The sequence below is a fragment of the Hippopotamus amphibius genome, chromosome 9, assembly GCF_030028045.1.
Source record: "Hippopotamus amphibius kiboko isolate mHipAmp2 chromosome 9, mHipAmp2.hap2, whole genome shotgun sequence".
Classification (NCBI taxonomy): domain Eukaryota; kingdom Metazoa; phylum Chordata; class Mammalia; order Artiodactyla; family Hippopotamidae; genus Hippopotamus; species Hippopotamus amphibius.
The window spans coordinates 66,504,216-66,528,417 of record NC_080194.1 but is presented as its reverse complement, the minus strand read 5'-3'; the positions used below and the strand labels follow the sequence as shown (position 1 = coordinate 66,528,417).

Sequence of the window (24,202 nt, the reverse complement as noted above, 5' to 3'; positions counted from 1 at the left end):
AATTGTTCATTATTTCTTAAACATGTTGTATAATTTAGATGTCCCTAAATGACCTAAACAACAATCCAATCAGTTTTCCATTTCAAACAATAGTTTAATTAAGGCTCAGTTACACATTAAATTTGCAAAGGGAGAAAAATGATTACTTGATGTTGCATTATCACATTTCCAACTGATTTAAAGCCATGACAAATTAGAACGCAGTCAGGCTATTAAAACAGGGAAGCCATTCTATGAGTCTGATTTGTACTTTGGCATTTTGAAATACTAAGCTTACTGTTATTTGCAGGTTTCTTTAGAAGCAGTTTAAAAATCAATTTATTTGATTTATAAGACACGCTTTGAACAGGCATCTTGATAAAGTACAGCATAGTATCCAAAGTGAGTATATTGCTTAAAGGAAACAAAGCTGTAAGGAAGGTTAAGATGAAGATTTATGCTGATAGAACTAGGACATGCTTGTCCTTTATTGTAACTTTTAAAGCTTGGAATCATTCTGTTCAAGGTTATTTGAATGACTGTCTGTCTTCACTATCAAGAGCTTCTGATTGGTATAACTATGATTCTGACCGTCTTATCAGTCTGCAGTATTGTTTGAGATGAAATTTTTCAGAAGTGGGAAAAAAGTCAGGGATATTTATGCCTTGCGTCAGATTGTGGCGTAGGGCGTAGAGTTTGAGACCCAAAGAAAACAACTATCTAGAAAATGGAAGAATTTCATGAACAAGTCCTTACTCTGTACTGCATAGAATTTGTTCATCAGATGGTGCTAACCCAGATCTTTTCATTTTCTGTTTTACAGTGGATACTTTGGAGCTGTTTATTCCTATTAGAAGACGTATCTACTAATTTTTAAGAAGTAGAAAGACTTGTCAAAACTGTCTGGGAAGAACAGGTTTCCTTGGTGTTGTCATCGTCCATCTTTGACAAACACAAATCCTCTCTTCCCAGATGTCTCTCTGGCCATATCTGGGCTAGGCCAATAGAAGAAAACGATTAATAATTTTTTTGATATGACTTAATCACCAATTCTAATTCTAAAGTCAGAAAAAGTGAAAGTAGCATACCAAAACACATAATGGCAGAATGTTTTCTTTCTTTCCCTCTTTCTTTCTCTCCCTCTTTCTTTCTTTCTCTTTCTTCCTTCCTTCCTTCCTTCCTTCCTTCCTTCCTTCCTTCCTTCCTTCCTTCCTTCCTTCCTTTCTTTCTTTCTCTTTCTTTCTTTCTTTTTCTTTCTTTCTTTCTTTTCTTTCTCTTTCTTTCTTTTACTTAAAAGATTGTATTTAGTTGGGTTTTCAAAAAAGAAGCTATTATAATACAACTTTGTGGTTGGCCAGGAGTTGTTTACATTTTACAATTTGCTAAGGGGAATAGTAAAGTCCTGAAAGGTTAAGAACTCAATCATGTCACAAAAGATGTTGAGGTAGGGTCCAAACCAACCATTTTCTCTTGTCTCAAAAATCAACGGAATGTTTTCTTTATTCTCTTGTAAAACACGTGGTTGGCCACCATTAATGGTAAAATCTAAGATGTCACAGGAAAGACACAAACCTCAATCTTCCAAATGTAAATAAACCAACTGATGCTAAGAAAGGATCATTTGAAAAGGCCCAAAAAGCTCTTTATGCCCACATGCACAAAGGCTCTTCCTTGAAGGCACCTTGTACTTTCATGTTCATTTGTTAAATTCTCCTCTCTGTTAGCCATGTGGACCAAAAACCGTTTACTACATTTCTTGAAGACAGAACCATATTCCTTTGGTTTTTTTGGTACAAAGTGTGGTCCACAGTGATGTATATAACCCACATTTCATTAACAAAAGAGCAATAAAAAATATATGTATATTTATATATATATGTTTGCTGAGAAATCAATGCCACAATAGGTAACATCCCAGTTGTCTCATTGAGCTTTATTCTGATCACAGAAACAGACGCTGAAACAAATCAAAAAGCAGGTTTGGCTGATCCAATTTAGAACATCTCATCAAATCTCAATTGGCTAATTCAACTCATGATGTCTCACCAAGTCTCAGAGTTTACAGTGATGCATTCCAAACAAGGGATAGTGAGGCAGAAGAGGCAAAAATAAAATAAAAATAAAAAATAAAAATTCCATACCAGGGACATCCAAAAACCATGTTCGTGTTAATAAGAGTAAGTCAAAGCCACAAGGAGAGAATATGATCTACTGATCATGTTCTGTTTCTATAGGTGAGATCGCTCCCCCTTGCTTCCTAAATCTTAATTGTTTTTATAGTACCTATAGCTGAGCAAAAGTGTATACCAGATAAGAATGTAAATGAAATAAAGCTGATGCTAGTTGTTACTTGTTTAAATTCATATTTTCAAACAGGGTCTGCTAACTGTTGGATATTTTCCTTGGAAGATTAAGAGGAACAAATCCTCATGTTCTTTGGACATGAACCACCAATTTTTCACCATAGACTGTTTTAAAAAATCTCGTTGGTGGTGACTGGCTAATACCGGTGATCAGAAACGCAGGCACTCATTCACACGGAAACACATCAGAACACTGTGAGTGTGAGTCTGAGTTCTCACTGACCTTCAGGTTGGTATTGTGCTATAATCGTCACCGTCTGTCCAGCCCCCTTTAGTGCTGCAGCAGCCTGTTCATGGGATGCTCCACGAAGGTCAATGCCATTCACCTGAAAGAGAGGAAGCCAGAGAATTTTGGTATTTCATGAGGCATATTATTCTGATAGACAGAGGGAAAAAGTTTCCCAAAACTGAGAGACTGTTTAAGATTATGTTACCTGCCTCAAAACCCTTTATGTCCTACCCAGGCATCTGAGTGTTAACTTATCAAATTTCATACTCTTGATAACTTTAGTTAGCAGAAACATGAAATTTCACCTCTGGTGTTTGTGTCATTGTCTGAATGGGTTGAAAGTTTTGTCTACCCATATCCACTAAGATTTTAGTGTGTGCATTTAATATGATTCAACGAGTTTCCTAGATTTCTGGGATAGAAAGGAGCCTTCAAAATTAGAAGGAAAACAGGATAATAAAGAAAGACATGTGTAATGTATGTAGAAAAAGTATGTGCTGACAGAATAATATATTCATATGAGATTCTGGGGAGACTGTGTGGAATGGGGCTGGCTGCCTGCCAAATCCCTCTCTTTGGTCATATGCCTAGTCCTGTCATCCTGAGCTTGGTTAGACAGCCCTGAGCCTTGTTCCAAAATAAACTTGACTGCCCCATTTCTTATGTACTGTTCCAGAATGAATTGTGACAAAATGAAATAGAGAATGCCAGGAGTTGATGTTGCTTTTGCTAACTCCCATTTTGGAGCCCATGCCAAAAGAGAAACAGAGCATCTAAAAAATAAGCACAAAACTCTGCCGAGAGGGAAAGATCACTCTAAAGTCAAATTTAATGAGAAGCGAAGCTAGAATCTTTCTCGAATCAATTCAGTCTAAGCCAACACAATGTAATGACTGTTTTCCAGTGACAGGGCTCTGTGTGTGCCCCAGGAGAGGGACAGTGGATGGGGAACAAAGGTGAACAAGACAAGCCCCTAAGAAGCTTTTCTGCTGCAGCTGAACACAGAATGAGTGCAGTTTTCCAACCCACACAGCTGATGCCAGAATTCTGCTTCCTTCTAGTTACAGGGAAGATGGCTATGGAGCATGAAGAAGAATAAAAGAACTGATCAGCTTATCTACGTGTAAAATATAAAATGTTATTTCACTTCTCATCAGTCTTCCTTGACAATGATATTTGGTGGTAGTTGGGGGGTTGCCACTGTGTTTTCCCTGTCAGGTCTGGAACATCTGTAATCTTTAATCCCACATGCTGGTCCTCTCATAACTTTGTTAAAGTCTCCTTATTCACTTTTATAAAGTTCCTGGCTTTCTATTCTGGTGAAAGCATTGATTGGCTTACTGAGAGCATTGATTACAGGGTAACATTGGGAAGTCCATTGAGGGAGGCTGGACCCAGCTGGGCCACTCCTCACTAGCTGAGTGATGGTCATATCACCTCTCTGAGCCTCAACTCTCTCCCGCCTCAGGGGGAAGGGACTGTTAGGTTCTGTGAGTCTAAAGCCTCTCTGAACTATAAAATCCCAGATTTAATCCTTATTAAATGACAGTCATTTCAGAGACTGTCTAGGCATTGATGAGTCAGAAGTATATGACTCAGCCCCCAGAGACAGGAAAAGTGATTTGCTCTAGGTTCCTGCCTACAGGAAGCTGAATACACAAATGCCATGGGCCAAATGATCTTTTCTTAAACAATTAGGGTGAACTTTTTATTAAAAAATAATCTGTGATCATGATAATGAATTCTTATGTTTCAAAAAGGTATAAAAAGAAAAGTAAAAAGTCCCCGCACCATCTTCACTCCCAGAGGTAATCACTGTTAGCAGTTTCTAGTGTATGCTTTTAAGAAATCTGCTATGCTAGTTGTTTCTATTTTATACTTTAATATATTATTGACATTCTATTTAAACAGATAAGATCATATGTATTTAATTGCATAAAGTGTTTCTGTTTAGCTTTTCATTTAACAATCTATCATGGACATCATCCATATCAGCTCATAACATTCTTGTGTTTAATGGGAGCCTAGTATCCTACAGCATGGATGTACCAGTATGCTTTCAGTAGGTTCCCTACTGATGTGCTTGAGACTGTGTTTAGATTTTTGCTACTACAAATACTTATGAAGGTGTTTCTGGGAGCATGGAGTCTTAGCCACTGAACCACCAGGGAAGTCCCATTCACATACATCATCTCATTCTTTTTAATAGCTATGGAGGGTTCTATTATTCAATGTAGCGATAAAACAATATATTTTACCAGGGCACAGTTCAGTTGATGCGTGCTTTGGTTGCTTTAGTATTTTGCTATTGTAAACAGTTTTGTAATAAATATCATCTAACAATAAGTTGTTGGCTAAAAGGTATGAGTGTTAAATTTTGATAGCTATTGCCAAGTTGCCTCCAAAAAGCTGGCATTAATTTATACTCCCACAAATAATGTGATTGGCTACTTCCTCACACTCTTGTAAAAATTTCTCATACCCCAACATTTGACCTTGGCCATTCTGATAGGTAGGTAATTATATTTTTAAATTTTGCATTTCTTTAATTATGAGGTTAAACATTTTTTAATATGTTGGTTATTTAAATTTATTTTTGTATAAAATGCCTGTTCACTTATTTTGCCTTTTTTTTTTTTTTTGGTTTGGACAGTTTCCTCTTTTTTTTAAAAAAAAATAATTAATTAATTGGCTGCATTGGGTCTTCAATGCTGCACACGGGCTTTCTCTAGTGGCAGCGAGTGGGGGCTACTCATCATTGTGCTGCGAGGGCTCCTCACTTCGGTGGCTTCCCTTGTTGCGGAGCACAGGCTCTAGGTGCTCAGGCTTCAGTAGCTGCGGCACATGAGCTCAATAGTTGTGGCTCACAGGCTCTAGAGCACAGGCTTAATAGTTGTGGCACATGGGCTTAGTTGCTCCAAGGCATATGGGACCTTCCAAGAGCAGGGATCGAACTCATGTTCCCTGCATTGGCAGGTGGATTCTTAACTACTGCGCCACCTAGGAAGTCCCAGTTTGCTCTTTTAAAAATTTATCTGCATATTAAGAATATTGGTTCTTCATCTTAGATAAGTATTGAAAATATTTTTACTAGTTTGGTATTTGTATCTTTTATTATTGTATTCTAAGTAGTTAAACTTTTCCCTCATATGCTATTTCTTACCATATAGAAGTTTAAAATGTTTTATATAGTCACATTTTTTTTCCTTTTTAGCTTTTCAGTTTTGCATTATATCTTCCCTTCTCTGATATTACTAAACAAATTTTTTCTCCTAGTAAAACTCTGGTTTACTTTTTAGCCATTTAATCTTTGTTCTACTGGAATATATTTTGGTGTTCGATGTGAGAACCAGGCAAAGACACCCTTCCTTGGACCCTTCCTTTATAACATCAGACTTCCATGTCTTTTAATATTGTAACCATCCTCTGAATTTTTCTCAGTTAGTACACTAAGGGGGCATGAAAAAGTGGGAAGGAACAAAAGATTTGGAGTCAGAGAGAGCTAGGTTTAAATCCTGAGTCCATCAGTAATTTGGGAAAGTTGTTTAACTTCTTCAGACCTCAGCTTCCTCCTTACCTGTAAGATGGGTATAATATCTACCTGCCTATCAGGGCTGTTGCATGAAATCAATGAGACAGTATCTGTAAAGACCTTAACACGGAGCCTGGCACAAACAGGCATTCAGAAAATGGTATTTACTATGCTGTGAGCATTTCTTCAAAGAGCTGTGATTATAAGTGATGAAATAAAATCTAATGGAAATTAACTAATGTAGAATATAATATATAGGTTATTTCACAGTTTTCTTTTCTTTTCTTTTCTTTCTTTCTTTTTTTTTTTTGAACATAGAATTTCAGCAGTGGAAGATTTGTTCATTCAGTGCTTACACATTAGAGATGGTTTGCATAGGGGGATGGACCTGCCCAAAGTCATATCAGAGTTAGTACAGGGTTAGCACCAGCCCAGAGCTTCTCTTGCGCAGCCCAGGCTTCTTTCCATGGTAGCAGATGTGCTCTATTATGTGTGTTTGTTTTCCACTGGGCCAGTAATAATCAAATCTTGTTCATCTTGGACCTAATTCTACAAGGGTCTCACATTTGATGCTGCTGTTATCCCGAATCACATTGCCCGTGGCCCTGTTGATTTTCCTCCAGGTTTTAGCAAATGTTCTTTCCTCCAGTCTTTCAAACTTTTCAAGGTCACTTTGATTCTTCAATCTCTGAGGTCTGAGTTTTTATCAGTAATCTTTGCTTAAATAACATTTTCAGAGGCATTCAAAAACAGTTTACATTATTGATATGACATTTTAAAATACCAAGTATGACACAGCCTAACATATTATTTTTCTACTTCAGTTTTAATTATCTCTTTTTAAAGCATGGACTGGGAGATTGGATGCCATTCGTTATTGTTGAGATTAACAATGATAATCATTGATAACAGCATCAGGCATGCTCATTTATATAGGAGATATTTATACATTACCTTGTTTAATTCTCAGGAGGCTGGGATTATTTTTCCAACTTTACATATAAGAAAACAGAGCTCAAAGAGAATCACTAACTTGTTCAAAGTTAGACAGTTGGAAGAGGTTAAGGATTTAAAACAATCTAAAGCTCCTGAGATCTTTTTTTTTAAAGATTTATTTTATATATTTATTTATCTATTTATTTTTGTCTGCATTGGGTCCTCGTTGCTGCACACAGGCTTTCTCTAGTTGTGGCGAGTAGGGGCTACTCTTTGTTGCAGTGAGTGGGCTTTTCATTGCAGTGGCTTCTCTTGTTTCAGAGCACGGGCTCTAGGTGCGCAAGCTTCAGTAGTTGTGGCATGTGGGCTCAGTAGTTGCGACACACAGGTTTAGTTGCTCTGAGGCATATGGAATCTTCCCGGAATGGGGATTGAACCTGTGTCCCCTGCATTGGCAGGTGGATTCTTAACCACTGTGCTGCCAGGAAAGTCCTAAAACTCCTGAGATCTTACCTACCAATTCCCACTGTTCTTCCTTTAATAACCTGTCCAATTTCCAATTCTGAGGATCTATGCCTATAAGATACCAATTCTGAAACTTGACTTTCAAGCTCCCTGAGACAGCAGCATACAATTGGGTGTGGCTGGTTCACACTACAACAGCCCCACAACCTGGTTTAGACATTATAGTCCAGCTTGTAATGATTAGATCATATAGGGCTGAAGTAAAAGGTTATGGGTAAGTTAGACAATTTCATCTATTGCTATCTCCTTATCTATGCAACTGTCATTAGATTGTAGAAAAATTTACATTCTATTTCTTATGGCATCTTTTTCACAACCATGTTTGTGATAGATAGAAATTTAGCACCTCCAGTTGTAGGGTTTTGTTTTGTTTGTTTTCAGTTGCTAATATGAAGGAGAATGGTGGACCATGTTCAGGGTTAACCTTTTTTTCTTTTTGCTTATAAAAGTGAACTATTTGCTGTTTCAGCCACTAGGGCCCCTGGCCTGGGACTCCAGGGAGCCCCTGAATAAATGATTCATTGTTCTCCGGAAATATTTGACTATTTCTTAGCATTATAGAAAGGATGATATCTGAATCAGAATTTTGGAAATGGGGAGAGACTTTGCGACCCTCTTCAACTCCTGATGTATGATGTACACATTTAAGCTGATTCAACCACATTGTTCTCCCACCATGTTGACCTTTTTCATTTCTCTGATTCAGGCATTTCTGCATATGCTATTTTCCCTACCTAGAGCATAATTTTTCATCTCTTCCTCATCTGGAAAACTTCTACTCCACAAAGATTCAATCTGTAGAGCTTTTGATTTCTCCATCAAATCTGAATAAGAGCCTTGCTGGGTATTCTTGTTTGCAGGCTTTTCCCTTTCAATAATTTTAAATACATCTTGCCAATCCCTTCTGACCTACAGAGTTTCTGCTGAAAAATCAGCTGATAACCTTATAGGGATTCCCTTGTATGTTATCTGTTGCTTTTCCCTTGTTGCTTTTAGCATTGTCTTCTATCTTTAATTTTTTTCATTTTGATTACAATGTGTCCTGGTGTGTTCGTCTTTGGGTTAATCCTGTATGGGACATCCTGTGCTTCTTGAACTTGGGTAACTGTTTCCTTTCCTGGGTTAGGGAGGCTTTCAGCTGTTATCTCTTCAAATATTTTCTTGGGCAATTTCTCTATCTCTTCTTCTTTTGGGACCCCTATAATGTGAATATTAGTGTACCTGATGTTGTCCCAGAGGTCTCTTAAACTGTTTTCATTTCTTTTTTTAAAAAATTAATTCATTAATTAAATTTATTTATTGGCTGCATTGGGTCTTCGTTGCTGCACACGGGCTTTCTCTAGTTGCTATGAGCCGGGGCTACTCTTTATTGTGGTTCGTAGGCTCCTCATTGTGGTGGCTTCTCTTCATTGTGGCTCACGGGCTCTAGAGCACAGGCTCAATAGTTGTGGCACATGGGCTTAGTTGCTTCGTGGCATATGGGATCTTCCCAGACCAGGGCTTGAACCCATGCCCCCTGCATTGGCAGGCGGATTCTTAACCACTGTGCCACGTGGGAAGCCCCTGTTTTCATTTCTTTTCATCCCTTTTTCTTTTTTTTCTGTTCAGTGGCCATGATTTCCACTACTCTGTCTTCCAGCTCACTGATCCGTTCTTCTGAATCATTTAGTCTGCCGTTGGTTCCCTCTAGTGTATTTTTCACTTCAGTTATTACATTCCTCATCTCCCTTTGGTTGTTCTTTATCTTTTCTAACTCTGTTAAAAACTAACTTGCTCTGTGCATCCATTCTCCTCCCGAGTTCTTTAATTATCTCGATTGCTTATTTCCACTTCACTTAGTTCTTCTGGGGTTTTATCTTGTTCCTTTGTCTGGAATATTCTTCTGTTGCCTCATTTTGTCTAAGTTGCTATTGGTATTTTTATGTCTGTGGTAGGTTAGTCTCATTTCTCGACCTTGGAGAAGTGGCCCTCTGTAGGAGATGTCTTATGCATCCCAGCAGTGCACTCCCCTCTCATCACCCAAGATACGTGCTCTAGGGGTTCCCCTAAGAGGGCTGCATGGATCCTTCTGCTGCAGCAGGCTATGTGGGTGGTCTGGGAGGCTGCCAGGACCTGCCTGGTATGGATGCTGCTGTTTAGTGGGGCCTGGTCACGAGGTGGCTGGTTGTGGAATCCTAGGGGTCCTTGGGGATAGTGCGGGCTCACTGGTGGGCTGAGTCAGGGTCCTGAAGACTCTGGGTCTGTTGTCCATCTACTGGCAGGTGAAGCCAGATGCCGGGGTTAGTGCTGGACTACTGGCAGGCACAGCTGATTCCTGGAATCTGCAGGGCCCAGGGAGCCCCAAACTTGTTTAAGATCATTGGTGGGGAGGGGGGCTGGTTCCTGACACAGTTTGGTATGGGGTCCAGGGTGTCTGGAAGGTTGCATTGGCCTGCTACTGGGTAGGACCAGAGCCCAGCCCATTCAGACGCAATCTCTGGAGGAGAGCGGCCAAGGTGGCAGAGCAGAAAAGCCCTGGAGCTCCCCTCCTCTCACGAGCACACCAGAATCACAGCTATCTGCAGAACAACCATGAATGAAAAAGACTGGCACCAACCAGACCAGACCTTCTACAACTAAAGACATGAAGAAACCACAACAAGGTAGTATCTGGCCTGCATTGTGCAACAGTAGTTTTCTTGCTTCTGGTGTCTGCCCCCTGACGGGTCTAGAGGCTTGTGCAGGCTTCCTGGAAGGAGGGGCCGGTGCCTGCTCACCGGTGGTTGGAGCTGGGTCTTGACTCTCTGGTGGGCTGGGCTGTGTCCCCACTCAGATAAGTTGTTTGGCCTGAGGCACCCCAGCACGGACACCTGCAGGCCGTTGGGCAGGGCCAGATCTTGGGCTAATGAGGTAGTGGGAGGGTCCCACCTGGCGCCAGCGTGGCTGATGCTGCTGGAGAAATGCGCTCCCAAATGTGGCTGCCGCCAGTGTCTAAGGCCCCGGGCAAGCCAGGCAGCCACCCCTCTGATTCTCCAGGAGACTCTCCAAGACCAGCAGGTAGGTCTGGCCCAGGCTCCTATCAAGTGACTGCTTTTGCCCTGGGTCCTGGTGCACAGGACATTTTATGTACGCTGCTTCCCCCAGTCCTGTGAGGCTCCTGCAATAAAGCCACACTAGCCTTCAAGGCCAAGTGCTCATCTTCCTGGTGCTGGACCCTAGGGCTGGGGAGCCTGAATTCTCACTCCTGTGGGAGAACACCTGCAATTTAATTATTCTCTAGTTTGTGGGTCGCTGACCCTGCGGGGCAGGGGCTTTGATCATATCATGAGTCTGCCCCTTGTACCCATCTTGTGGTTTCTTCATGTCTTTAGTTGCAGAAGGTCTTGTCTGGCAGGTTCCAGTCTTTTTTACCGATGGTTGTTCTGCCGATACTTGTGATTTTGGTGTGCTCGTGAGAGGAGGGGCTTTTCTGCTCCGCCACCTTGGCCGCTCTCCTCCAGAGATTGCATCTGAATGGACTTGTGGAATGTGCTTACTTGTGAGCTCCTAAAAGTAGGAGCTTGTTTTGTTGGAACTTGAGTCTCTAACATAGTGCCTGGTAGATTGTAGGTGGTAATAACTGAAGAGGGGAGTGACTGAACAAGCAATGAGTGAGTGAATAATATATCCTCACTGCATTATCCCAGGCAAATGGTCATCCAAGCTGATCTGACATTGGCTTCACCTGATGAAGAACTCAGGCAAATCCACTTGGGGTCAGCTATAGTGATCAAAAAAGTTCTTTGTGTTGAATCTAAATAATCTTCCTGGTACTTTCCAACTCGTGGTTCTAGTTCTGTCCTCTGAAGGTGGACAGAATATTTTTTCTTCTCTGTGACTGCTTCTATCTAACATTTGAAGATGGTTTTCCCTTTTCCAGGTTAAATGACCTCACTCCCTTCCCCTTCCCTCCCTATCATTCTCCCCAAGTGATCATTTGTTTCTACTTGCATACCTCCAGTGACAGGGAACTCTTTTTCTAGTCTGTCTGTTCCATTTTGGGATGGCTCTTATAGGTGTTATTTCTAGCATCTTGTTATTATTTAATGCCTCATCAGAGACTCAGCTGAGTGCATGTGAAGTCAATTATGGCAAATTGGAAGCTCTCGTACACTATTATTCCTTAATGTGAACCTGGTGTAGTATCTAGAGCTAAACACAGTGCTGATAAAAAAGAAATCCATTTCTTTAAAATATTCATTTTTGTCATTTCCTTTTCCAACTTAAGGGGAGGAGTGAACTAGAATGACACATGGCCATTGTCAAGTGGTTTACCATTCAGTAGAGGACAGTGACAGGTAAACAGATGATTAAGCACCTACTGGTTAAGCGCTAAGACAGGATAAGGTCAGAATGCTCTGGGACCCAAAGGAGGGGTCCCTACTGAGGTATGAGGAGGTATGAGAAGGCTTTCTGGAGGAAGTGACATCAGAAATGAGATCTGAATGCCTTCTCCAGGTGAGGATGGGTAGGGGGTACCCACGCAGGGCTGTGGAAAGAGTTGTGGGCAGAGGAGTAGCAAGAGTATTCCAGGCAGAGAGGGAGGCACACAGGAAGGTCTGGAGGTGAGAGGGGGTCTGGCACACATGAAGAAAAGAAAGTAGTTGTTACTAAAGGGCAGAGAGGGGAGAAAGCAGAGAGGGAAAGAGATGAGAGGTGAGGCAGAGAAATGAAGGTGAAGGTGCTGTAGTGGTGATAATTCACATGTACATACGTCCACTGTGGCAGGCTCTGTTCTCAGCGTTTCCCATATATCAATTTCCTTAACCCTCATAACAGCTCTATGAGGTAGGAACACACAACGCCTCCTTTTACAGAGGACACTACGGCAAAGGCAGATTCAATACTTGTCCAAGGTTCCGCTGCTCATATATGGCAAAGCCAGGAATTAAAGCCAGGCAATCTGGTTTAAGGGTCAGCATTCCCAGGCGTGAACTTACAGTTTACCTTGACTGAAATGGGGAGCCATTCCTCAGCTTAGACCTGAGGAATATTATTTCACCATCCTCCTGTTCCCCAGGAGTGCTTACAGCTAGAGAGAGTACAGATAAAATGCAAGAGGCATGTGCTATTGGCAGCCTCGCTAAGAGCCTCCCAAGTCCAGTCGATCCCTTTGGAGATGCTTCTCAGAAGGCAGCACTGCCGCGTGTGGCAGCTGACGTTTTCCATCCCAGCTCATGTCACCCACCTGCTCTGAAAACTCTCATGGGAAGAACACTGGGTTTACACTCGAGGAGGCCACAATTCAAATCTTGGTCCCATGATTTACCAACTCTGTGACTTTGGGGAAGTTACTTAACCCCTTTGAGCTTCAGTTTCCTTATTATGCAACTAAGATAGTAACCCTTATTTTGCTGGGTTGTTGTAAGGATGATTACGGTAATACAAACAAAGTACTCAACAGAACACCTGGCATGCTGGGTAGGTGCATCATTATCTATTCAAGAAGGACTTCTAAATAGCTTTTATCAGCAATAATAAAACCAAAGAATAGATTTGGTATGAGATTGTCTTGGAATAAGAGGAGCTAAGAACTACACATTTAACTGCATTGTCAGTTGTGAAAAAAATACAAAGGAGTGACCCAGTGGGAAAGGGCTAGATAATTGGCACCGGATTTCAATCAAAATTAGTCAGGTGCAGAACACTGGGGACTGTTTCAAGCAAATTACTTCACAGTTGGGGGTCTGGTTGGTATGTGGCGGGGGCAGCAGGGAAGAAACTGGGGCAGAATCCAAACAGTTTCTACTTTATTTAGAGAGAACAGGGATAGTAAAATGAGCAGATATATTACCAGTGAATTAAATCGATGTAGAAGGCTCCATCTTTTCTCAAGAGGGAGAAAAAAAATCCATTTTTAATTTCCTGAAGTGATGTGATATACTGAGGTGGAAATTTGGGTTCTGTTGCTAACTCTGCCACTAACTTAACTCGGGACAGCTAATGAGCCGCTGAAGAAAACAGAAGGTGCTGGACCCCACCATTTCTAGGGTCCCCTGTGGTTCAAAGTCAGTGATTTCCATGGCTTAAAAATAGCATCTCAAAGTATTTTACACTTAGTAAACTGTTTTCCCACCTCACATTTTTTTTTTTTGGTAACTGAATAAGGTGAGATATAAACAAACAAATGTAATAAAAGAATTGACATGCATTAAGTGATCCTTATCACATACTTGTAAAGGAAGCAAGGAAACTATAAATATCCCATTCAATCTTGAATTGTGAGCAGGCTGGGGTGGCTGGCAGAGAGAATGAGACAGACAAGGGAAAAATGGTGCTAGCAGAAGTGGACCTTGAATGCCTCTTTGAGCTTTAAGAAGTTTTGTCAATAAGTGGCTGGTGGAGGGTTTTACAAAGGCATTTAACACAATCTGATTTCTGTTTGGGGAAGGATAACTATGGCAACAGTGAAAAGGTAGGGTTGGAGACCTAAGTAATCAAAAATAGGATAACCAGATGGGAGACGACTGCAGTATTACACATGGTAGATGATGGAGGCTTGAATTAGAAACATGAGAATGGAATTGAGGGTGGGAAATAAGTGCAGACTAGAGAGAGGACACAGAGGGAGGTTCTATGTACCTAGCTATTCTTCTCAAATACTTCTGGAACCAAACAGAGCTTACATAGTATTTATGGTGTTGAGTGGATGAGCAATGGGAGATAAGAAAGGTGGTGAGAGGGGTGATGGTACCATTAATCAAAGTGGGAACACAGGGTGGAAAGTGGGTCTGGACGAGAGAATGGTGCATTTTGTTTTGGACATGTCGAGTTTTCTGTGTCTGTTGGGCATCTACAATTTTACAGGCAGTTGGGAAATATCTATCTGAAGCTTAGAGAAATAGTTAATGTTAACATCAGTTTATTCTTGATATGCCTAAGGTCAGTACCCTGATCTGACTAGACCAGACGTAGAAGAGGCTTGTTGTACAAAATGGGGGCAATAAAGAGTACCCACTCCAGAGTTGCCATAGGGTAGATTAGTTAATAACATATAAAATATTTATAGCAGTATCGGGTATATAATAAGGATATATAATTATTAACTATTACTGACCCTCTCCCCGACACTCACAAAGTAAGAGGATGACCTAGACTAGTGTAAAACTATCTCAATAAAGACTTAGCAGGCCAAGGAGAAGTGCTAAGATTATACACATCGAAAGAGGAAGCATGGTATTCTGGAAAGCACTGTCCTAGGAGTTAGAAGACCTGTGTGTTCGTCCCATCCTGCTGTTAGCTTATTTGACTTTGAGAAATCCCTTTCCCTCGCTGGGACTCAGTTTCTTCATCTAGATAGAGAGTCTCATGCTAAATCTCTGAGGTCCCTTCTAGTGATTAATAAACAAATATATTCTATGCTTAATGTGTATTTTGTTGACAGCTTGAGAAAAACAGTTCATTCAGCATTAAACTTTTCAAACACCCTCTAGCACGTCCCAGAGTAAATGAACTATAAATTGTATTTGAAGTGGAAATTTCTAATTAAGTTCCCTTCTCCTCCTGGAGGCTGTTGCACTTGGTTGTGAGTGATAACATTTCTGATAGTTGCTGCATAAAAGCTCAAGACCAGAATCCTCCCAGAGCAGAGGCAAAATGAAAAATTGATACTGAATGTTTACATGTCTTAGCAGTTAAAATGAACATCCCTTTTAAATTTGGCTTGCTGATGCAAAAGTAGGCATATATTAAAAAAAAAAACAAACCTTTAAAAATGTTTTGGTTTACCAGGGCATTTATAAAGGACTGATCATTTTGGAGTCTTTAATTGAAAATGATAAGGTATAATTTGGCCATCCAAACCCAAATTACGATAGGCCAAAACACAATAAATAACTTTTAGGAGTCATGTGTTTTGAGTAACAAAGTAACTATCTTTATAAGAATATGTAAGCAAAAATAGTTGAATATTTATTATTGTATATTATTATGAGTTTTTAATATTATATATGATAGCTTCCCCAGCTCTGAATTTCCCTGAAGTCTAGACTTATGAATCTACTTGCTTACTTGACATCTCCAGCTGAATGTCCAAGAGTTTTCAAACTCATGATGCTCAAAATCAAACTCAATTTTTTCCCCCAAACCTTTTTCTGGGGAGTTTTTCCACTTGCAGTAAATAGTAATACCACCATCCACCACTCAACTAAGAACCTACATGCCAACAAATCTTAATTCTCTTTCCCTCCCACTCACCCATAGAGTCCATCAGCATGTCTGTTTCTAGCTCCAAGCAGTATTTCAATTCCATCCATTTTTCTCCAACTCCACCCTGATCCCCCTTGGCCAAGACACCATTTCTCCCAGGGATACTGCAATAGTCTCTTGAGTGGGCTCCCTGCTCTTCTCTATCCATTTGCAACCCAACAGCCAGAATGATCTTTTCAAAATGTATTTCAGATCATGCCTCTCTCCAGCTATTTTTTTCCCATTGGCTTCTTGTACTTTGAATAAAATCCAAACACCTAACCACGGCCTCCACCCATCCTTCTGATTCCATCTCATTCCACTCTTTGCGGCCTCCTCTGTCCTACAGGCACAAGGACCTTCACGCTGCTTCACTTAAATCCAAGTTCCCTCCAGCCTTAGGGCCCTTATATCGCTGTCTTTCTGACAGTAGTGCTTTTCCCTATCTCTTCTCTCACGTTTGATCCCTTATTTTCACAACTCTCAGCTTACAGGCCAATTCCTTAGAGAGCTCTTTGCTGACTACCCCATTTAAACTAGCCTTCCAGCATATCTTTAACATCCTGTTTCTATTCCTTACAGAACTTAGCCCCACCTGATACTTCGCTTGTTTATCATCTCACTCACTCCAAGAAAAGCTTCCTGTGAGTAGGGACTTTGTCTCCTTTACATCCATTCCTCTAATACCTGGAGCACTACATAGATACCTAATGATGTTTCTGGAATTAATAAATGATTACAACTATTAGAGCACATCACTTTTATTTAAATCATTAAAATTTATTTGACAACCATTTATCACATACTTATTATGAGCCAGGTTACAATCAGAGCCTTATCAGAAGGAATTTCTCATCTGGGGGAGAATGGCTGATTAAACTGGACTCACTGAATCAGAATCCTTGAGGGTGAGGCCCAAGAATTTTTATCTTGAAAACAACTGTCTAATGACAGATGATCAGTCAGATGTGGGCACCTCTCATGGAGATGTAGCTCTCTGCTCTCCAGTGTACTCTTGCTGGCACTTTATTCATGCTAAATTTGATTTCAGTCTCTAGTTCTGCTGTGACTTTGATGATTTACAAACTGTCTGGCCCTTTGGGGCTCTGTCACCCATTAGGACTTGGCAGAGTGGCTCAGGAACTTCCTTTAAGATATACTTTGGAAAGGAACACAATGAACCTGAGAACAGTGCCCCATGAAACCTAGGGTGGACACATTCTCTTCATTCTAGGGCTCTGTCCACCATACTGCACTTTGTGCACAGGTCTCTGTCAATACTAGTGTCTCTCAGAATGGTGTTGGGCTGTAAGCATCATGGTGGAGCTGTCCTTGAAGCCCCAAACCTGTCTCAATGCCCTTGAAACATCGTTGCTGAAGAATCACCACCACATCACTCAAGCGCCAAAAGTGCTCAGGCAAACTCTGGGGCACAAGGCTAAATTCTTGCTCTCAAAGATCTGCTTCTCACCTCACCCTTTAAGAGCTCTATTCTGGGATGAATGTATGTTCCCTTAGGTTAGGGTCAGATCTGAAGCTGAGGCCTTTCTCTGTTGGATGGTGGTAATAAAAGCAGCCTTCTGAGTTTGCTCAGCATGTCCTCCTCTTTGAAATCAGTGCACTGATTGCAAGTACTAAATTATTAAAAAAAAAACACAAAAAACCTTAGTTTTCTGGGTTTCTTTTTTTAAAATTTTTTTTAAAATGTGGTTATAGTTGCTTTACAATGCTGTGTTAGTTTCTGCTGTACAACAAAGTGAAGCATCTATATGTATACATATATCCCCCTCCCTCTTGGACCTTCCCCTCCCCATCCCACACATCTAAGTGACCACAGAGCACCAAGCTGAGCTCCCTGTACTATACAGCAGGTTCCTACTAGCTATCTGTTTTACACATGGTAGTGTATACACGTCAATCCCAATCTCCTGGTTCATCCCACCCCCTCCCCCCCACCTTCATGTCCACACATCCATTCTCTACATCTATGTCTCTATTCCTGCCCTGCAATAGGTTCATCTGCACCATTTTCTAGAGTCCATGTATATGCATTAATATATGATATTTGTTTTTCTCTTTCTGACTTACTTCACTCTGTATGCCAGACTCTAGGTCCATCCACGTCTCTACAAATGACCCAATTTTGTTCCTTTTTATGGCTGAGTAATATTCCATTGTATATATGTACCACATCTTCTTTATCCATTCATCTGTTGATGGACATTTAGGTTGCTTCCATGTCCTGGCTATTGTAAATAGTGCTGTAATGAACATTGGGGTGCATGTGTCTTTTTGGATTATGGTTTTCTCAGGGTATATGCCCAGTAGTGGGATTGCTGGGTTATGTGGTAGTTCTATTTTTAGTTTTTTAAGGTAGAATCTGAGTAACTTTTAAGTGAACATGTATTATAAGAACAATTTTAAAGCTATTGAAAAAGTTTTAACGATTGAATTTGAGGCTTGTGTTACTTTGACAATAAAAAACAAAAAGAGGTACCAAGGAGGAAAAATACAGTAATGTTAATAGAAAAACCGAGTAAAGTTGAGTAATCAAACTTTCACACATTATATAAATCCATTCAGTATTTACTGAGTGTCTTCATTGTACTAAGTTTTGGGGATACATTGGTGAGAAAAGCAATGGTTTTGCCCTCAGTGACCTAGCATCTATCAGAAATTCTCAACTGGGTATGGAAATGTGGGGGAGAGGTAGGTCAGCATTTGAGGTGAGCACTGGCATTAACCATGCAAGGCTCAGGGGTGTTGAGTCCTGCACACTATGCCACAGTCCCACACAGTGAAAAACTCTCCTTCCAAAAACGCAGTCGCACCTGCATTAAGAAATGCTGGACCGACACCATTTTTCACATAAATATGCTAATTCCAAATGAACTTTAATGAGATTATAGGGTATGTGAAAGAGGTTCTTGGTTCTCCCCCCACCCCTGACCTCATTAACAAGCATGAAAATCAGTTTTAGAGGAAGGAAAAAACTGTCTCCAGAGACATACCTGTCAAATGGTCCATTTCTAAAGCATCTGAAAGGCTTGAGTAGGAATAAGGTGCTAATGGAATTGTCTTGGTCAGAATCCATGAATGCAAAACTCCAACTCTGGCTGCCGATGCAGGACCCCCCCCCCCATGTCTGTTTCACTGTAGCTCCTCGGGATAATGATATTCTTTTGTGTTTGTGCTTATGTGTATCTTGGCATCTGACTGTTGTCCATAATTACACCTTAGCATTCACCCTACTTATTCTTCACCTGAAAATAAGCTCATCATCTCATTGTCTACAAGCTCCCAGAAACAGTTTTTCTGAGTTCAGGCAAGCTGTGTCAAGGATTCTTAAATCCTCTCTTTCCAATTGTTTCATCAGTCAAATCAAAAAGAGACCTGCACAAAAATGCTGAAAATTGAACTGTATTTACCACTTTGTTGAGAGATGATATTTATTAATCTACTTTCCCTTCAAAATATCTTTCACTTTTGTTCTTTCTTTTCTAATTTGCTACCCTAGCCCTAAGTCTTGATCTAGACTATTGCAACAAACTCCCTTTCAACTATTTTTTGTGAAAAATTCAAACTACAGAAAAATTGAAAAAACAGTACAATGAAAATCCATATTTTCATCAAGATTTAACAATTGCTTATATTTTGGCATGTTTACTCTTTCTCTCTCTCCCTCCTTCTCTCTCTCTTTCTTTGCCTATCTGTCTCTGTCTCTATCTCGACTGATGTCTAGCTATCCATCTAGCTATCTATCTCAGAAGAGAGAAGAGACACACACATAAACATACACACTTTTTTGTTCTGAACCATTTGAAACATGTGGCAGACATCAGGCCACTTCTAACCTAACATACCAGCAAGGCATCTCCTCCGTGTAAAGATATTTGCTATATAACCACATTACCGTTATTACACCTAAGAACACTAACAATAATTCTATATGATTGAGATTCCATGTGGCCTGCAAAACCTAACATTTTTACTGTCTGGCTCCCCAGAACAGGTGTGTGGACCTCTGACATGGATAATCTATTATAAATTATTCAAGGAGTTTATCAAGTAAGAGTATTATGATCCTTCCATACAGGGCATGGATTCCTCACACAAAGTCAGAGACAGGTGGCATAGTGCAGCCTCGGAGATACATTAAATTTAAGAGACGGAAACTAACCAGAAGATAGGTTCTACTTTGAAAAGCACATTCGAGTCACTTGGGACTGAATAGCTATTCTGAGCTGGGTGACCCTGCTCATAGTCAGGAAAAAGAAAAAAAGGTTTCATCTTAGAGCCCACTGAGGCTGCCTCTGGTCATAAGCCTGTGACTCCTGCCTTCTTCTTCCATGTGACCTTTGTAGGGACCTGGTGTCCCCCGACATCGCGCCACCCACCCACCACCTCCCTGAAGCCAGGGGTTATGTCCTGGCTTACATTAAATCTTATATTAAATATGAAATATTTGTTGTAAGCTTCCCCACTCTTGCTCTTTCATATATAATAATGAAAGGTAGAAAACACAAAAATATAAAAGGAAAAAAAAAGTTCTGTGTTCTTTCATTGGAGGTATTACTACTATGCAAACTTTTTAAAAGAATGATTCTGTTCAGGAAATTATGGTGCATGCTAATTTACCTAGCAGTATCAGGTTCAAACTTTTTTTTTTAAATGTTTCTTTTTAAAAATAATTAATTTGTTGGCTGAGTTGGGTCTTTGTTGCTGCACGCAGTCTCTCTCTAGTTGCAGCGAGTGGGGGCTACTCTTCATTGCATGGAGCATGGGCTCTAGGCACACGGGCTTCAGTAGTTGTGGCACGTGGGCTCAATAGTTGTGGCTCGCAGGCTCTAGAGCACAGGCTTAGTAGTTGCACACGGGCTTAGTTGCTCCGCGGCATGTAGGATCTTCCTAGCCCAGGGCTGAAACCCTTGTCCCCTGCATTGGCAGGCGGATTCTTAGCCACTGTGCTACCAGAGAAGTCCTTAAACTTTTTCTTCTTTTTTTGGACCCATGTGTGGTGCTCACTCTAAGTTCTTTTTAACATTTATAAAGATTTTAACTATTCTGAAAATTTTCATTTTATCTCATGGATGACAATGAGAAAGCAGTGTTGATTTGTTTAACTTTTGGGAATCTTGAATAAAGATCATGATATAAACACACACACAATTCTATACGATCCAGTATACTCTACCTATTCAAATTTCCTTAACTGTCCTCAAAATGTTGTCTATAGATTTTTCCCTTCAATCGAGGACTGAAGCAAGGTTTACTCACTGTATTTGGTTGTTATTATGTCTTCAGTCATTAATCTAAAACAGTACCTTTTTTTTTCTTTAATGACATTGCCTCCTTTCCTTCCCTCTTCCCTCCCTCCCTCACTCCCTCCTTTTTCCTTCCTTCCCTATTTTTCTATTCTTTTCTTTCCTCTCTTTCTCTCTTTCTTTCTTTCTTTTGAGTTCAGTCCAGATGCTTACAGACTGTTCAATGTTCTGGATTTATCTAATTGTTTCTTCCTGATCAGAATCAGGTCAAACATTTGTTTCACAAAATCTTGTGAGTAATGCTGACTGCTTCTCATTGTATCACATTCCGAGGACCAAAATGTGAGATTGTCACATTGGTGATACAAAGTTTGGTTACTTGGTTAAGGACCACCAGATCTCTCCATGCTAAAGGCACCTTTGTAAACACAAATCTGTGAGGTGATTGTTTGAAACTATGTGAATATCCTTTTTACAATTAACTTTCATCTCAATTTTTTTTTTTAGCATCTACTGAATATTCTTGCCTGAAACAATTATTTTATTGAGGGTTGGCAAATGGTAATTTTCTAATTCTCTGTTTTTTTTTTCTAGAATCACTAGCTGGTAATCTAATGATTACCTGTAGAAAGAATATCTAAATAAAAAAAAGGAGATACTCAATTTACTTACTGTTCTTATGTGTTGTTTTAATTTTCATCCTCCTCTAATGTTTTTATTATTATTTTTTAAGGCACAGAAACAATTCAGGCTCATTCCAAATAATTAAAACAATACAGAAGAACAAGGAAATTGAATACCTCCTTTCTACTCTAATTTTTAGGTAACCACTGATAATAAATTGAATATATGACTTCTACACATTGTTTTCCACACATATAAAAACAATATCTCCAGCTATATTCCTGATGCCTAGAATAGTACCTGGTGCATCCAAATGATGGAATATAGTACATTTATTGGAAAAAATCTGTGCAAGTGGACCTGTGTAGTTCAAACCTGTGTTATTCAAGGGTTGGCTATATATAGGTACAAAAGCACATGTATTTACCTCCATATATAGTTATTTTAAAAAACAGATTAAATGACACAATGTTGTATAATTTGCTTTCTTTTTCCATTTAAATTACCTTTTCATGAATAAATGTCACCAACTAGACTGTAAGTCTCTTGAGGGGAGTCCCAGCCACTGTTTTGTCCTCATGTGTTCCTAGGATGTGGCACAGATTCCCTCCCTCACAGGTTATTTTGGAGGGTGATTGCAATTACATGTGCCTGATAAAGCTCTTCCTCTGCTCTGAGGACTCCTTCAGACTCCTATTCCTCTAAAAAAGATATTATTAATCAGCTTACCAAAAAATTGGTGGCCAATTCCAGTGGCTAATAATGAAAAGAAGACAAACTAGAAAAGAAAGAGATGAGAAGAGAATGTGTGTAGGAGACATGCAGGACCCTGACAAGAAGGTAATCAGCTTTTCTTGTAGGGTGGGGTTTTCTATGCTGGAGCTGTCGTCTTGAATGTGGCCTCTTTTAGAAAGTGCTAGCTGGACCACATAATATATAGCCTTAACTCTAAGAGTCAATGATTTCATTAAAAAAGTTTCTGGTCATTTGGAGAACTGGAAGAAGTAACAGAATAAGTTCAAAACTCTTCTGAAAAGAGAAACTGCATAAAATCAAAGGAGTGAGGAAGAACAGCCCTCTTCTGGAATTCTCTCTCCTTCCTCACTTTCTTTGTTCCTTCAAGCAGGTATCAGGGATTCATAAATTAGCCACAGCTGTGTACATACAGTCTTTAACCATCAATCCCAAGTGAATATTGTAAGCATCAGAAAATTTTCCATTTACACAGTCAGGGAGGTATTTTCAGTCTTTTAAATCTTTTCTAATTACTAACCAATTCCCTCCTTCCATTCCTCCCAATTTAGTGCACAGAACCCAGCTCCCTACAGAACACAACTCCCCAGTGAAATCTGAGTTTCCATGGTTAGTTGCCGGAGCTCTGGATGTGAACAGAGCCAAAAAGCCACACTCCCGTAGTTAGAGAAAAAAACATCAAGAAAACAGGTTTCACTGCTACGGTGCAGTTCCTAGCACAAAGTAAATGCTCAGTAAATAATGGGAAGGAAGGAGAAAGAATCAGAGGAGATGAGACAGAAAAGAGGGAGGGACTAAAGAGGGAAAAAATCCAGTGAAATCGGCTTTCCTTAAACAGTGACCAGAAATTTAAATGTGGAAGGAATTTACTAATAAAGATAATACTAGTAACGGAATATTGAGCAACAGGGTACTGTGCTGGGCTTGTTATTGCAAATCCTCCCAAGAGCTTTGCTGAGCTTAACTTTTACAATGAGGAAACTGAGGCACAGAGAGGTTAAACGCTTCCAAGCCAGCAGAGCTGGGACAAGAGCTCTGGTCTGTGATACACTGACTGCTTGCTTTCTCTGCTACACTTAGGCTGCCCTCTCCTGTAACACACTGGTTGCCTCCAGCCCCAGGCTGCAGGTGACACTCTCTGACAGGCATCTATGCCAGGGTGCTGCTGAACGGACTCCACCCCCTCCGCGCCATCCCCTACACTGCATATCACAAAAGGATGCCTCCTAACAGTTTCCCCAGCTCCCGCAAGTGCCTGTCATCACCATGGGCCACTTTGCCTTTCCATCTCCTTAACCGCCCCCCCCCGCCCCCCGCCCCAGGCATGTTGTCACAGTCCTGGTTTCTAGGGGTGGTTCCCTTCAGCCCTAATTGGTCCGTGCAGGGGCCATGCCCCCTTAGCAGCTCGGCCCCTTTGGGTATTTTAGAGCGCTCAGCTGCTCCCCCCACCCCCCAGCATCTTAATCAATATCAAAGGTTTTTATGTTCCTATGGCCAAGTTCAGTGCCTCCCTACCCAGCCCACTCCTTGAACTGTACTTCACTCTGCATTGGGGCTGGTTCCATGAAAGGCTGGCTGCAGGGGCTGACTGCTGCAGGCTCGACCACATCTTAAGAGAGTGACCAGCATTAAGTCAATAAGGGGTGTGGGAGGCGAAGGAGAAGCAGCACCGGAGCTGTCTGGAACCCGAACTCTCAAACTCTATCAGCTACCCTAACAGTTGCCAGCCTCAGAGTAATGTATACAAAACTAGTCCTTGCTGTTCTTGGCTCTGGGAGTTCCGTGGAACTCA

General features: G+C 40.6%; 1 protein-coding gene across 4 annotated transcripts in view; it reads right to left on the bottom strand.

Moving 5' to 3' along the window:
* DLG2 (discs large MAGUK scaffold protein 2) overlaps positions 1–24,202 on the bottom strand; it is a 1,973,535-nt gene that overhangs the window by 302,087 nt on the left and 1,647,246 nt on the right. For all 4 annotated transcript variants that reach the window (XM_057748299.1, XM_057748301.1, XM_057748302.1 and 1 more), the window contains one exon: positions 2,566–2,668. In XM_057748299.1, the coding sequence (XP_057604282.1) occupies positions 2,566–2,668 (103 nt within the window). The remainder of the gene's footprint in view (positions 1–2,565; positions 2,669–24,202) is intronic.